The sequence below is a fragment of the Dermacentor variabilis genome, unplaced genomic scaffold (assembly GCF_050947875.1).
Source record: "Dermacentor variabilis isolate Ectoservices unplaced genomic scaffold, ASM5094787v1 scaffold_20, whole genome shotgun sequence".
Taxonomy (NCBI): domain Eukaryota; kingdom Metazoa; phylum Arthropoda; class Arachnida; order Ixodida; family Ixodidae; genus Dermacentor; species Dermacentor variabilis.
In genome coordinates this window covers 1,081,987-1,093,720 of record NW_027460368.1, presented here as the reverse complement: position 1 = coordinate 1,093,720, position 11,734 = coordinate 1,081,987, and the positions used below count along the sequence as shown (strand labels likewise).

Here is an 11,734-nt window from a genome sequence, read left to right as displayed (position 1 = left end):
TTTGGAGCAACATGATGTACAGCACTTTTTTGATCGCATGCTATAGGTTCAGCAGGTGTGGCCATGGTTGAAGTGCAGCGCAAGGTCAAGAAAACAGATATCTATGAGCAGCACCCTGGTAAAGGAGAGGCTGGGAAAACTAGTGGGAAGCCTGTTGAACATCTGGTTGACCCTATCGCTGGCTTCATCAGGCAAAGTGTGAAACAAGAGAAGGAAGTCATCAACACATCAGGTTTTTACATACATACACTGTGCTATGGTTCTCAGGCAGGTCTCTGTCGTAACACGTCAAGTCAGTCTGCAGGCTATGCATGACCAACTACATGTGCCTTCTGTTTGGACAAAGAACTGCTCATTGTAACTGATGAGGATGGAGTGGGCAAAATACAAAAACAGCAGCTCCATTAATCTGGTTTCACAGGTATCAGCAATGTTTTGTAAGTGTGCACTGCCATACTCCCCACTACCTTCTTGGGTGACATCGGCAAGAACCAGCTTGAGGCAAGGGGTAATAGAAGTCTTTACAAGCTACAAATGCATGCATGCATGGAGAGCACATTGTGTACAAAAAAGTACGCACTGCACAGGGGCACTGGAGAAGGAACAGATTATTGACAGTGGGTAAAGACAAGCTTCTCTGCTACAAACACCCACCACTGTTGCCATGTAACAACCTCTGAAACAATCCCTCTCAAAGAGGAAATCATCGTTGTGGATCCACAAAGAGGGCAGACAGGCAAAGCCCCTTCAGCAATGCTGCCAGCTTTAAAAGGCCCACTTCACACATCCTGAATGCTTCCTTCTTAGACTTTGCTGGGTGCAAGCATTCTACTCTCCATAAGTTGTGATTGAGAGCACTGTTGGTATGGTGGCAATATAGTTCAGAAGCAATTGCAACAAACCTGTTCCTAGTTGGTCTGGAGGCTAACAGTGCTCATGGAGCGACACCATGAGACAAAAGGTGACTGGATGCCTCCTAGCCCTTGTTCGTTTATCAAATTCTGTTAGTAACAACCATGAGACCTCAAAACCAATAAGCTCAAGTTCGGCACTCGCGTAGTTACTGTGGAGGATTCATAATAAAAAGCACAAAAACAGAAAACTCAAAGGAAAGGATAAAGCACCATTTAACACTTAGTATTGCTGCAGCCCACCCCTTTTTTTTAAATTTTGCATGGCTGTGCTATATGTTATTTTACTATAGATAGGCATGAACTTCTCCTGTGCACAGCTTACTGCAGAGAGCATAGGTGATGTTCCCAAGCTCAACCAGTGTCTGATATTTATATACACTATATGCTGGCTCAAAGAGGCTCTAAATGCTTTAATGGAAGCTTCTAGTAGAAAAGGTGCCTGGAAGAAAAAAAAAATGCTGTGCTGCAACTGTCTTGTCAACATCTTGTCCCCTTAATAAAAATTGTGCTTCCATATCAACTTCAGCCTTCCAGTTTAGACTAAAGTACCAGTGCACTTATGAACAATGAATCAATTCTCAAAGAGAGAGTATGTGCAATCCAGCCAAAGGTATGGGCACGAATCCGCATTGTGCTCCTGCATTGAAGGTGAATAACGCGTTCCATAATGCCAAATGTACTTTAGTGGGTTTCCCTGCAATATGAATTTGTAATGTACAAAGAATCGTCAATGAAGCTTACTACGAGCACAGATGCGCTTGCAAATTATATCACAATTGAATATAATGAGCACAGTGTAAACCTATGTGCCCTTTCCACTCTTAGTATGCTTTACTGCATGATGATTATTTCCACCCCTGTGTAGCAAGCCACAAAATAAACATTGCATAATTGGGCTTAAGATTACCTTTTTCACAATACACCGATGTCTCGCGGTGAAGCTTAAGCAATGTACTGCGGTGAAGCATACTAAAAGTGAAAAGGGGCCACTGTCACTGGACATAATAATAGTTCTTCAATGATGCACTCGCGCACCCGCCGCCTCTCAGGTCGCCTAAGTGGACATACTATGCTGGGTGATAGCGGCCCCCTCCCACTTTCAGTATTCTTCACCGCGTATCTAAAATGTACTGCGGCGAAGCAGTGACTAAACAAATTGTTTTTACAACAGTACAGAAATAAACGCGCATCATGCATCAGTATACCACACGGAAGAGCGTCGCAACGAAAGGTAGCTGATTAAAGCAAGCTGTGTAGCCTACTTATCAGCCGTAAAGGGTATTATGGGTAATTCAAAATTTCAGACACACAGAAGTATGTTTATATGTTTACGTTCGTACTCCTTGCGTAATAAGACTGCCAGAAGTTCCACAATAGAAAGTAATTTACAACACACAAACGCAAAGAACACAGACATGTGCCTCGTTTTCAACCCGGTCGTCATGCAAATGACATATAGCACGGAAAAACGTGAACATGCTGTGTGTTAGCATCGTAAACTTCATACTAGGCAAGGAGCACACCATAATCTCGCGTCAGCCGCTAATGAGACCAAAACGGGAGCACATGTCTGTGAACGCGCCAATGGAGCACCTAAGCCACTCTGCTCCTCCACCACCCCCGCTGCACCACTCGTTTCAAGCACAGCACACCAAACACATATTCAGCGCTGAACGGTGGGCGGTCGACGCAGTCGCATTTGAGTGACTTGTAGGTGGCAGCACATCCCTCCATGTCCGTTAAGCAAAGTCGGACACGGCGACACCACATCGCGGTTCGCAGAACTTCGCTGCCGAGGCGCTAGGCCACTTCGACACTTCTCAGGAAGACAACGCAGATTCTGTACTGCTAGAGCTCACCGAGGACAAAGCCGCACTGCCGTACCACCACTGACCACGCTTTCCGCCAAGTAACGCAGAACCTACAACCAACACACAAGCAACGCAAGGACAATCACATCAGCAATTTTGAACAACGCGCGGTCCAGAGAAAGATCGCGCCGAGGACGAACACTCCGCGGCGTCGCTCGGCGCCACTATCGCGCCTTCTCAAAAATCCCTCAATGATCCTAGTGTACTAGGATAATTTATTCTAGCACACTATACACCTAGGATCGGATCACGTGAGGGATTTTTGTACGACATTTAGACCCACGCGTTTTGCGTGCCGCATGGCCTCCGTGACGATGCGCGCAAATGTCATGCGTGGAAAAACTAATAATATGTATTCTTGCCGAAAATTCATTCAATATGCTTAAGAAATGCTTTTACGAAAATACAAAGCTTTTTGGCTACTTTTGGGCTACCCAAAAGTTTCGCTTTTAGCTACATTTGGGCTACTGCGGAGGCCAATTTGGCTACCTGTGCTTAAAGCGATATGGCAACCGTGCAGTAATAACGCTGGTTGTCACGTTGTAGCAGCCGTAGCAACTTCTCATCGTGCGCGGCGGCTGGCTGTCAAAATGACTCGTTATTCGCGGAAAAAGACTCACAAGGGCTACACAGCATCGCACAAGAAGGACAAGACGAAACGCAGGGCTAAAGATATCGACCAGATTCACGTCGACATGCAGCCGCAAAACGCAGAAAGGCTCCTCAACCAGGAGGTCGACTACGACATGCCTGGAGACGCGCAGTTCTACTGCCTGCACTGCGCGTAAGAGTTCGCTCGAGCCTGCGCTGGCTCTTTTATCAACTATTAGCATGATTGCCTTTTCTGCGCTATCTGTTCATGTGTCACACAATAAAATAAATGCAACAGTTGGTGTTAGCGTGGGTGGTTGAACGAATCTCTCGAAAGTAGATCCACACCTTTTATACTGCAGAGCTTCACAGGAATGCTGACTCTCCGATGTTCTGTGCTAGACATATTGTAATTGTCTCGTATTGACTTTAGTCACTGTGCCCAAATTCAACAGCAGCGCTCTCGGCGAAAGCCGCTTCTTCTGTTGGTAGGTGTTTATCGTTTTGTTTACCGAACGCATAGCTTCTTTCTTCCCGCACAGCAGTGCGCAAATGACTCCACGTCGCATTGTTTTCAAATATAGGGGAAGCTTGTGGGGGTGGGTAGCGGAGCACATCATTTATTTGTTCTGTGCGTTCTCGGTTTACCAAGTAGCGGTTTACCAAGTAGCGTATGTTTCATTTATTTATTTATTACTGTCTCTCTTGTCTTGCAGGAGGTATTTCATGGACAAAAACTCACTCAATGACCACCTGAAAAGTAAGAACCACAAGCGAAGGTTAGTGACTTTTGCTCACCATCGGTGCTTTTAGAAATGAGGTTTGACGTTCCAAAGCACCACATCTCTAGCTGTAGCTGTATTGACCGGCTTCCTGACGCTCCTTAATGCGCATCTAAGGGCCAAACAATGAAATCTTCCTCTCCTCAGTAAGGAAGCTTTCATTGCCATGAGGCCGCCTTATGCCACTCTCAAAGCGTCCTTACTTAGGGGGCCTCAGTGAAGGCATCCTTAGTGCTTCCCCAGCGTAAGGTAGCTCTGAAGCTACCTTCATGTGTCCTTGCACCGCTCCTGGCCCTGAATGAGCGCTTCACCCCACTGCTTGGCCATGTGACGTTTCCGTGCGCATGAGCACTGTCACCTGCCTGTGGCGAAGTGCGAGCACGGTATGTCTCGCCAGGCATGTTCGTTTCAGTTGCACGCTCGGCATGAATGGTGTTGCTAGGTGTTGCATGACGTCGGCGTGCCAGTGTTGCTCGAACACGTCAAGTTTTGTGCTGGAATGTGGTACTTTTTCACGTTTAGTAAACAAACTATAAGAAAACGTCCACACATCTCTATATTAGCACTTCAATTTAAAAATTGTGCGACGAACTTCTTATTCATTCAATAATGGTGTTCACGTAAAGATTTTAAGAACCATGACATACGGCAACCATTCTTTACGTGAAGAGAGGCGAAGGGAGCTTCCAGAGTACACTTGCTTTCCTCCATCGATCCTTCACTGTGAGGAGGCCTGATGTAAGGTTAACCGGATTCTGAAACACTCCTTTCCTTACTAAGGATGTCTCACACGGTGTAAGGTGACCTGGCGTCAATTCTGGAGCGTACCTTATTAAGAAGCACTAAGTTAGGGCCTCCTTGGTGCTTCCCCGCGCTTAGGGAGCCAGAATGCTACCTTCATGCTTCCTAACCGTGCTCCTCTAACTGAACGCATGCTTCTCCGCACGATTTTGTACGCGGTACACTTGGCTAGAATAGGTGCCTTGCGCAGCCAAGGCCACGGTAGCCAGCCGCCGTGTATTGACATCCAGTGGCGTAGCAAAGGGGGGGGGAGGCAGGGGGCAGCCGCCATGTATTGACATCCAGTGGCGTAGCAAAGGGGGGGGGGGAGGCAGGGGGCCGTGGGCTCCGGGTGCACGGGGGCCAGTAGGGTGGGGGGGGGGGAGGGTGTCATATACGTCTGAAGACACCCGAAAATTGTTGATATCGCCTTCCTCGACTACACCCAGGGGGGGTGTTGACAGAAGAGCTAAACGCCTCGGTTGCTAGATGACCTAGCTAAGCCACTGTTGACGTCCAGTTTGGTTCCGTGGACCACATTTCGTGCCATATCTTTTTACTTTGATTTTGTGAAAAGCAAGCAGCGAGAATGACAGCCTTGCTATATTTATCCGAAGACGATAGCTTCGAAAGCTATGCATGGTTTCTTCAACGAGCAAATGAACTTCTTTACGGGACTGTGTACAAGCCTCCGCCTTTGACTGCAGCCCAGCGTCTGATTGACAGGCAGAATTCACTGGAATACTACGACGAAGTGGACTTTCTAGCCCGGTAACGTTTTTCCAAGCGAGCTGTTCCAGCCATACTGGCAGAGCTGCAACTGCATTGTAGCACTGACAACAGGGGAGAGCCGCTGCCTGCTCTCTTGAAGGTCAAACTGTTGCAAACTGTTGTAGGCGACCTTGTGCGTGTATCCCAACTCTCTGTGTGCTGATGTATTTGGGAAGTGACACAGCTGATATGCCTATGTCTGTATCCCAAGTCCGTTTGGCTGCCAAACGCCAGTGAAGCGAGTGTAGTCATGACCAGGTTCTATTCAATCGGAGGATTCCCTGGGGTTACTGGGTGCATCGATTGTATTCGTATACCCATTAAACGTCCCGGTGGAGACGATGCAGAAGTCTTCCAAAACAGGAAAAGAGTATTCTCGGCAAATACACACACACAAAACAAAACGCAAGCAAAAAAAAAAGAAAGTGATACCTGACCAACCGAACTCAGATGCTGCCATAGTTGCTAGACTAAGTTCTCTTTCCTGCCATATGCATCATTTTTTAACTATTTTTACGTTATTCACCAAAGAAATGGAATTTATGCCTCGGTATAGAAGTATAAATGCAATTTTAACAGTCCAGGCACTTTACCTTGGCAGTTCATTACAAATATTCATTATACATTATATTCATTACAAAAACCAGAAGCCTCTAACATTAGACTTCCTTGCTCCTTCCGCAGGGAAGGCGAAAGGAAGCTTTTAGAATTCGCGGTGGCCTTCCAAGGATGCTTAACGTTTAGGTAGCATGAAGGACTCCTTGCGGAAGGTAGGGAAACGGTCTAAGGTTAGGAGCATTTCAGAATCCAACCCTAAGAAGTGGCCAAAGGAAAGGAACGTTTCATTGTATTGGCAGCTCGAGTCGTACATATTATTTCTGATTTCTGCTGCCATGCCTGAACCGTACTTTCTTCTTAAAAACCACGTGAGTCATGAAAATTTGCGACTTGGATATCGCAAGCTATGTAGTGCTGAAGGGATTTACTGGTTTTGCAATGCATATATGCGCTGTGTCTGTCCATAAATTTTGCTTAAAAAGAATGTCTGCAAATTCAACATGCAAAGTTATGTATGATGCTCCCCTAAACAATTAACATTCCCTGAGTACTTAATTACGAGAGACATTGCATTTTACATAGCAGAAAAATTTTGGTATTTCGTGTTAACATTATAAATCTGTGTTAAGACACTGCCCAGCAAAGCCTTCATCCTGATTCATAATACTCTGGTGAGTTGTTTTTGGAAATGTGGCCACTTTATTAATGCGTAAAACGAAGAGATAAGTGTGCACATTTTCTGTAAAAAGGTTTGCTACTACTTTCACTGTTCTCTGAAACAGGCACCCAGAAAACGCATTGACTGTTAACACGACAGCGCATCATCTATAGGATGTATATACTTCACAAATACCATAGCAGCAATCACCTGAAACAAAATTCCGTGGTTAGGATCGAGAACCAACCAACTGCAAGCAATGAAATGTTTTATAGTGGCGCACACTAACCTTCATCGACAATACGGCACACCCCTCCCACAGCGGAGGCAGCCGACTGTTGTTATGGTGAAGCATGCATTGTTTACGAAACCCAACAGTTCACTACAACTTCGAATTGAACCGTGAAGTAGTTCTTTACAGCACCAATTACAATGCCTAAAGTATACTCGAGGCACTACAGTGCAGCTTAGGCTGCCTTGAAAAGCAAAATTCAAACACATTTTGCCTCACCATGTCACGATCCTGCATTGTTTAATTATACAAACTGAGAACTATTCATTTCGTCAGTACATAAAAGAGCACCTCACATACCCGCCTCGTAAGGAAGACACCGCAAGCCTCACACGAATTCACTTTACTTTTGATCTCCACTATGGAATAATGATACCTTCAATATGTCTCACACTACCAATGAATGAGGCTTTGGCTTCATGCTGGCCGCAGCCGTTGGAACCAAAAGGCATATTTCACTCAAATATTTAGCCTGAGCAGCCTATATCAGTTCTCCAAACAGATTTGTCATGTCTGTTTCTCAAGCAAGAAGCACCAGTAATTGCTCAGGTGAGCTGAACGTGTAGTACAGAGAGGGAATATTGGCACATTCCTTTTCGTGTGCTGCAAACAGCTGTAAGCCTCAATCAGCTTTACTTCAAATTACCATCACTTAAATTTAACTAGTAAAGAATGGTGTAATTTTGAGATGCAGTTAAAAACTCAAGTGGTGCTGGCAGAATTCAAACTGCTGTGTTAGTTAAGTTCGCATGTTAGTGCGGAGCGTTTCTGTGAAGAAATGCAAAAATTGACTATTTTACCATGAACTACTCGTGAGCAAAAACTTGTTTATGCGGCTTAAAGTCAAGGTAAATGTTGTAAAAGTCATATATAGCCAGGGTTTGTGACATGCATGTTGCACCACGACAGGCATGGTACCCTAACTGGATTTGTACGTGCTATGTTTTTGCATTTATGCTGTTATTATTCATATGAGCTACCGTGAAAAACTGCAATGGGCTGGTCTGAGTTACCTCGGCTGGCACTGTAGTGTTGCCTGTGAGAAATATATTGTCGTCTAGGAAATAAGCTCCTTGAATACATTTTTGCAAACGAAGATGTCATAAAAGTATATTTGAGAGGACCATCATAAGTATGCAAGCATGGGCAATGAGAGTGAACAGAAACACTGCAGAAGGCAGGCACCCAGACACTGCCCGAACTGCAGCAGACGACACGTGAGCAGTGCTCGCAGCGCCCCTGTAAGTCGTTCTCAGGGCTAATATTGGCACTGGACAAGTACACGGAGGAACACGACACTAAAGTGGCACTCATAGTTGTTTTTATTTAGAGAGCAGTTGAGAATATCTCTCGCATCATGCGGTCACTAATTCGCAGTAGAAAAACAAATATTTATGCAACTTACATGAAAAAATATGACAAGCATGCAAAAGCTGAACAGTGTGATTATATCACAGGACGTTTGAGTTATGAACTAAAGCATATTCCTTTTCAGATGTTATTGGTGGCAATTTGCCAATGCATTTTGTCATATTCTTTTTGATGCGAGATGTCTTGACTAGCTTGTGCGTAAACTGGTCCAAGTGGTTGAATATTGCTGTTGCATCTTTGAAAATTGTTTGAAACTGCATTCTTTGCAACTGTTATAGCCCTGTGACACGGGCAGCTTCAAACTCCTTTTAACTCCGTCGTCTTTATCTCGAGGAAGATGCACTCAGTGTCACACGGTCACCTTTCCGCTTAGGGAATCTAAAGGAGCTTTTGGTCAGGGGAGATAGACTATTTCCCTCGGCACCTGAAGGGAGTATCTCTTGCCCATACTTCTTGTTGTAAAACTGATAATTTAATGAATATTTGCATTAAAATTAACTTTGTATGTGTTTCGAGCATTTTGTATTGGATTAAATAAAAGTTCAAGCACAATGCAGCAACAGTTATGCTTGCTGCTGCACAATACTCTCGACCTAGGCCGCTTTCCACCATGTTTTTGTCACCTTTCAGGGCGTTTACATAAACCCGACAGAAGTAGGTCGAGTCGGCTTGTTGGGCTGCAGTATGCCTGTTGGGCTGAACAAGCATAGAGTCGGGCTCAGTCAGCCCGACTGCATCAGATAGGTTGACCCAGCCTTACCCGTTTGCAGCATGTACGTAAACGCTGACGTGCTGGGCCAGCCACAGAGGCTTGTGCGGGATCACTGTGATGTCGCGATTTTGGTGATGGCAGTGGAAATAGTATCAGATGAAGGCCAAGACAAGCACTTTGCAGTGCAACCTCATCATAGTGGTAAGACCCACGATGACGGCAGCGAGAACCAGAAGCGTAGTTCAAACACGTTTACATTTCGGCTCGACGCTCTGTGCCGTCATTGTCCAGACTCGTCGGAAGTGAGTTCATGTAAACACGGTCATGTCGGGTTCGGTCAGCCAGATTTTTTACTCAAACCGCTCGTGTCAGGTGCGTGTAAACGTAGCCTTTGTTGTACTAGTCGTGCAGTGGTTGGTGTGGTCACTCGTGACTGATACCGGTAAAGTACACGAAATAAATAGAAAGCTCACGAGGTCACCATGCACGAAACTGTTTTAATTATAGTTTGCAGCAGCTCGGGTCACATAATGCTTAGTCTACTCACCACAGCGCAAAGAAACAGATAAGTACAGGGTGGCTGGCATCACTGTCAGCACAGCTATGTTTAGTGAGTGCGCTTTGATATTTAACAAGTTGTATGTTTCTTGCGTCAAATATTTCGAATATGTTTTATCAAAGGAGCATTACCTATAATAACTACAAGCATAATTCGAAGTTACATTTTTGTACTTGTACAAGAACGAAACACCGCTGAACGCGCCCCTGGCGGCTTCTTTTAATCGCTTGTTATTGGCCGTGTGACACGACAACTTTCTTGAGCTTGAGCTCCCTTAAGAAGACTCGCACTCCCTTATCCTGAAGGAGCTTGCGCATGCCCACTTCCCATGTGTGTGTGCATATGCATTATTAAGCAGTGATTGGTCACGCTTACTTAGTCTGGTAATAATGTAATGATTTGTTGGCCCTAGATATGCACTTTCGAATACGACAGTGCCATCAAACAATATCAGTCTGAAGTTTCAATGTGGGCTCTGCGCTGCACATCATCCTGCTGCTTTGATTGTTTATTTCTAACAGTCTTGGCCGGCCCTCTTGAGATTGTCAGATGCTGAATGCATTGGTTTGATGTCATCGATTTTTTTCTGCATTATTAAAACCTTGTGAAAGAAAATGATCTCCAATCCATGCTGTGAAGGTGGTTGGGCAGCCAAGCGACAACTAGAACAATTACCCATTGTGACATAGGTTGAAATTATTCACCTGGCGACATTCATATGCACTTTACCGAATTATTAGCCTAAGGCGTTCCGATGGCCTGCGACTTGGCTTGTGCCGAGAGTTCGTGCACCTACAAAGAGTGGGCCCACGAGAAGAGAAATTCACCATGCCTCGTATGCACATTACTCTTCAGGAGTCCTCACTACTCGTGGCCTTCCTATAGCACTGTCACAGTTGCTGTGTGGGTTCTTCTTTTACGTACAAAAGTGTAGTTACGTCACTTCCTGCTTCGTATGCTACTTTGCCGTTGCCGCGGCAGCTTGCGCAACAGTAATCGTTACCGGGAAATGTACGCAGGGAGTGCTACATGCTTCGCATTGCATGTAGGCATCCTTATCATCAATTCTGTGGCTCTGGTGCTTGTTTTGAGCAGCGCAGTACTGTTTTGAACTTAAAGCCTATATACTGTTGCTTCTCCTGTGTGCAGATTGAAGGCCCTGGAAGAGGAGCCATACAGCCAGGCTGAAGCTGAAGCCGCAGCCGGCATGGGAAATTACATTCCTCCCAAGAGACGCAAAGTGGAATCACAGCCCCCAAAAGAGTAGCACCTGTACAGTAAAATTAACGATAGTAAATTGTTTCCTCTGAAAATGTTTTGTCATCATGGGACGTGCCTGCTCATATGTAGCACGTGTGTTCTACTTTATTCTTTAGATTTGTCCTGTTGCTCTTCCTTTCCTCTAGGCAGGCGTTGTGCCCCTTCCGGTGGCAGTTGCCAGCCTGCTCCTCGCTTTATCTTTCATGTAAATTGTATATATGGTTCAAAACAAATAATAATAATAATTGCTTTTAATTTCGTCCTGGCTGCACATGCAAGCTTGCTCAACATCAGTGTTATTTCAGCCAGTATGTTGTGCAGAAATCCTTAAAGGAACCAACAACGGCCTAGAATGTGTCTCAAGATGTTCGTGGAAATGAAAAGACCATGATTTATAGTGATGTAATCAAGCATGCTGTTCTCAGTTTAAGTAGAAAATATAATTTTAAATTGGGGCCCAGAAAGTCGCAAAAAACGTGGTGCGAACTTGTGATGAAGCCCTGGTATTTGAGATGTTGTCATTGAGATTCCCCGCGAGATACAAAATGCCATTGACTAATTGTGCCGTAGATGAGTGCCTTCACTACAATAGGATTGCTTGATACAGAAAAGGTG

The 11,734-nt window shown here is 45.0% G+C and overlaps 1 protein-coding gene across 1 annotated transcript; it reads left to right on the top strand.

The window, feature by feature from the left end:
* The first annotated feature begins 3,281 nt into the window (after window positions 1-3,281).
* LOC142568521 (zinc finger protein 593) lies at window positions 3,282-11,184 on the top strand. Its single transcript, XM_075678432.1, has 3 exons — window positions 3,282-3,569; window positions 4,093-4,155; window positions 11,009-11,184. The coding sequence occupies exons 1-3, from the start codon at window positions 3,376-3,378 to the stop codon at window positions 11,124-11,126; spliced, it is 375 nt and encodes a 124-aa protein (XP_075534547.1). The 5' UTR covers window positions 3,282-3,375; the 3' UTR covers window positions 11,127-11,184.
* Window positions 11,185-11,734: the final 550 nt, after the last annotated feature.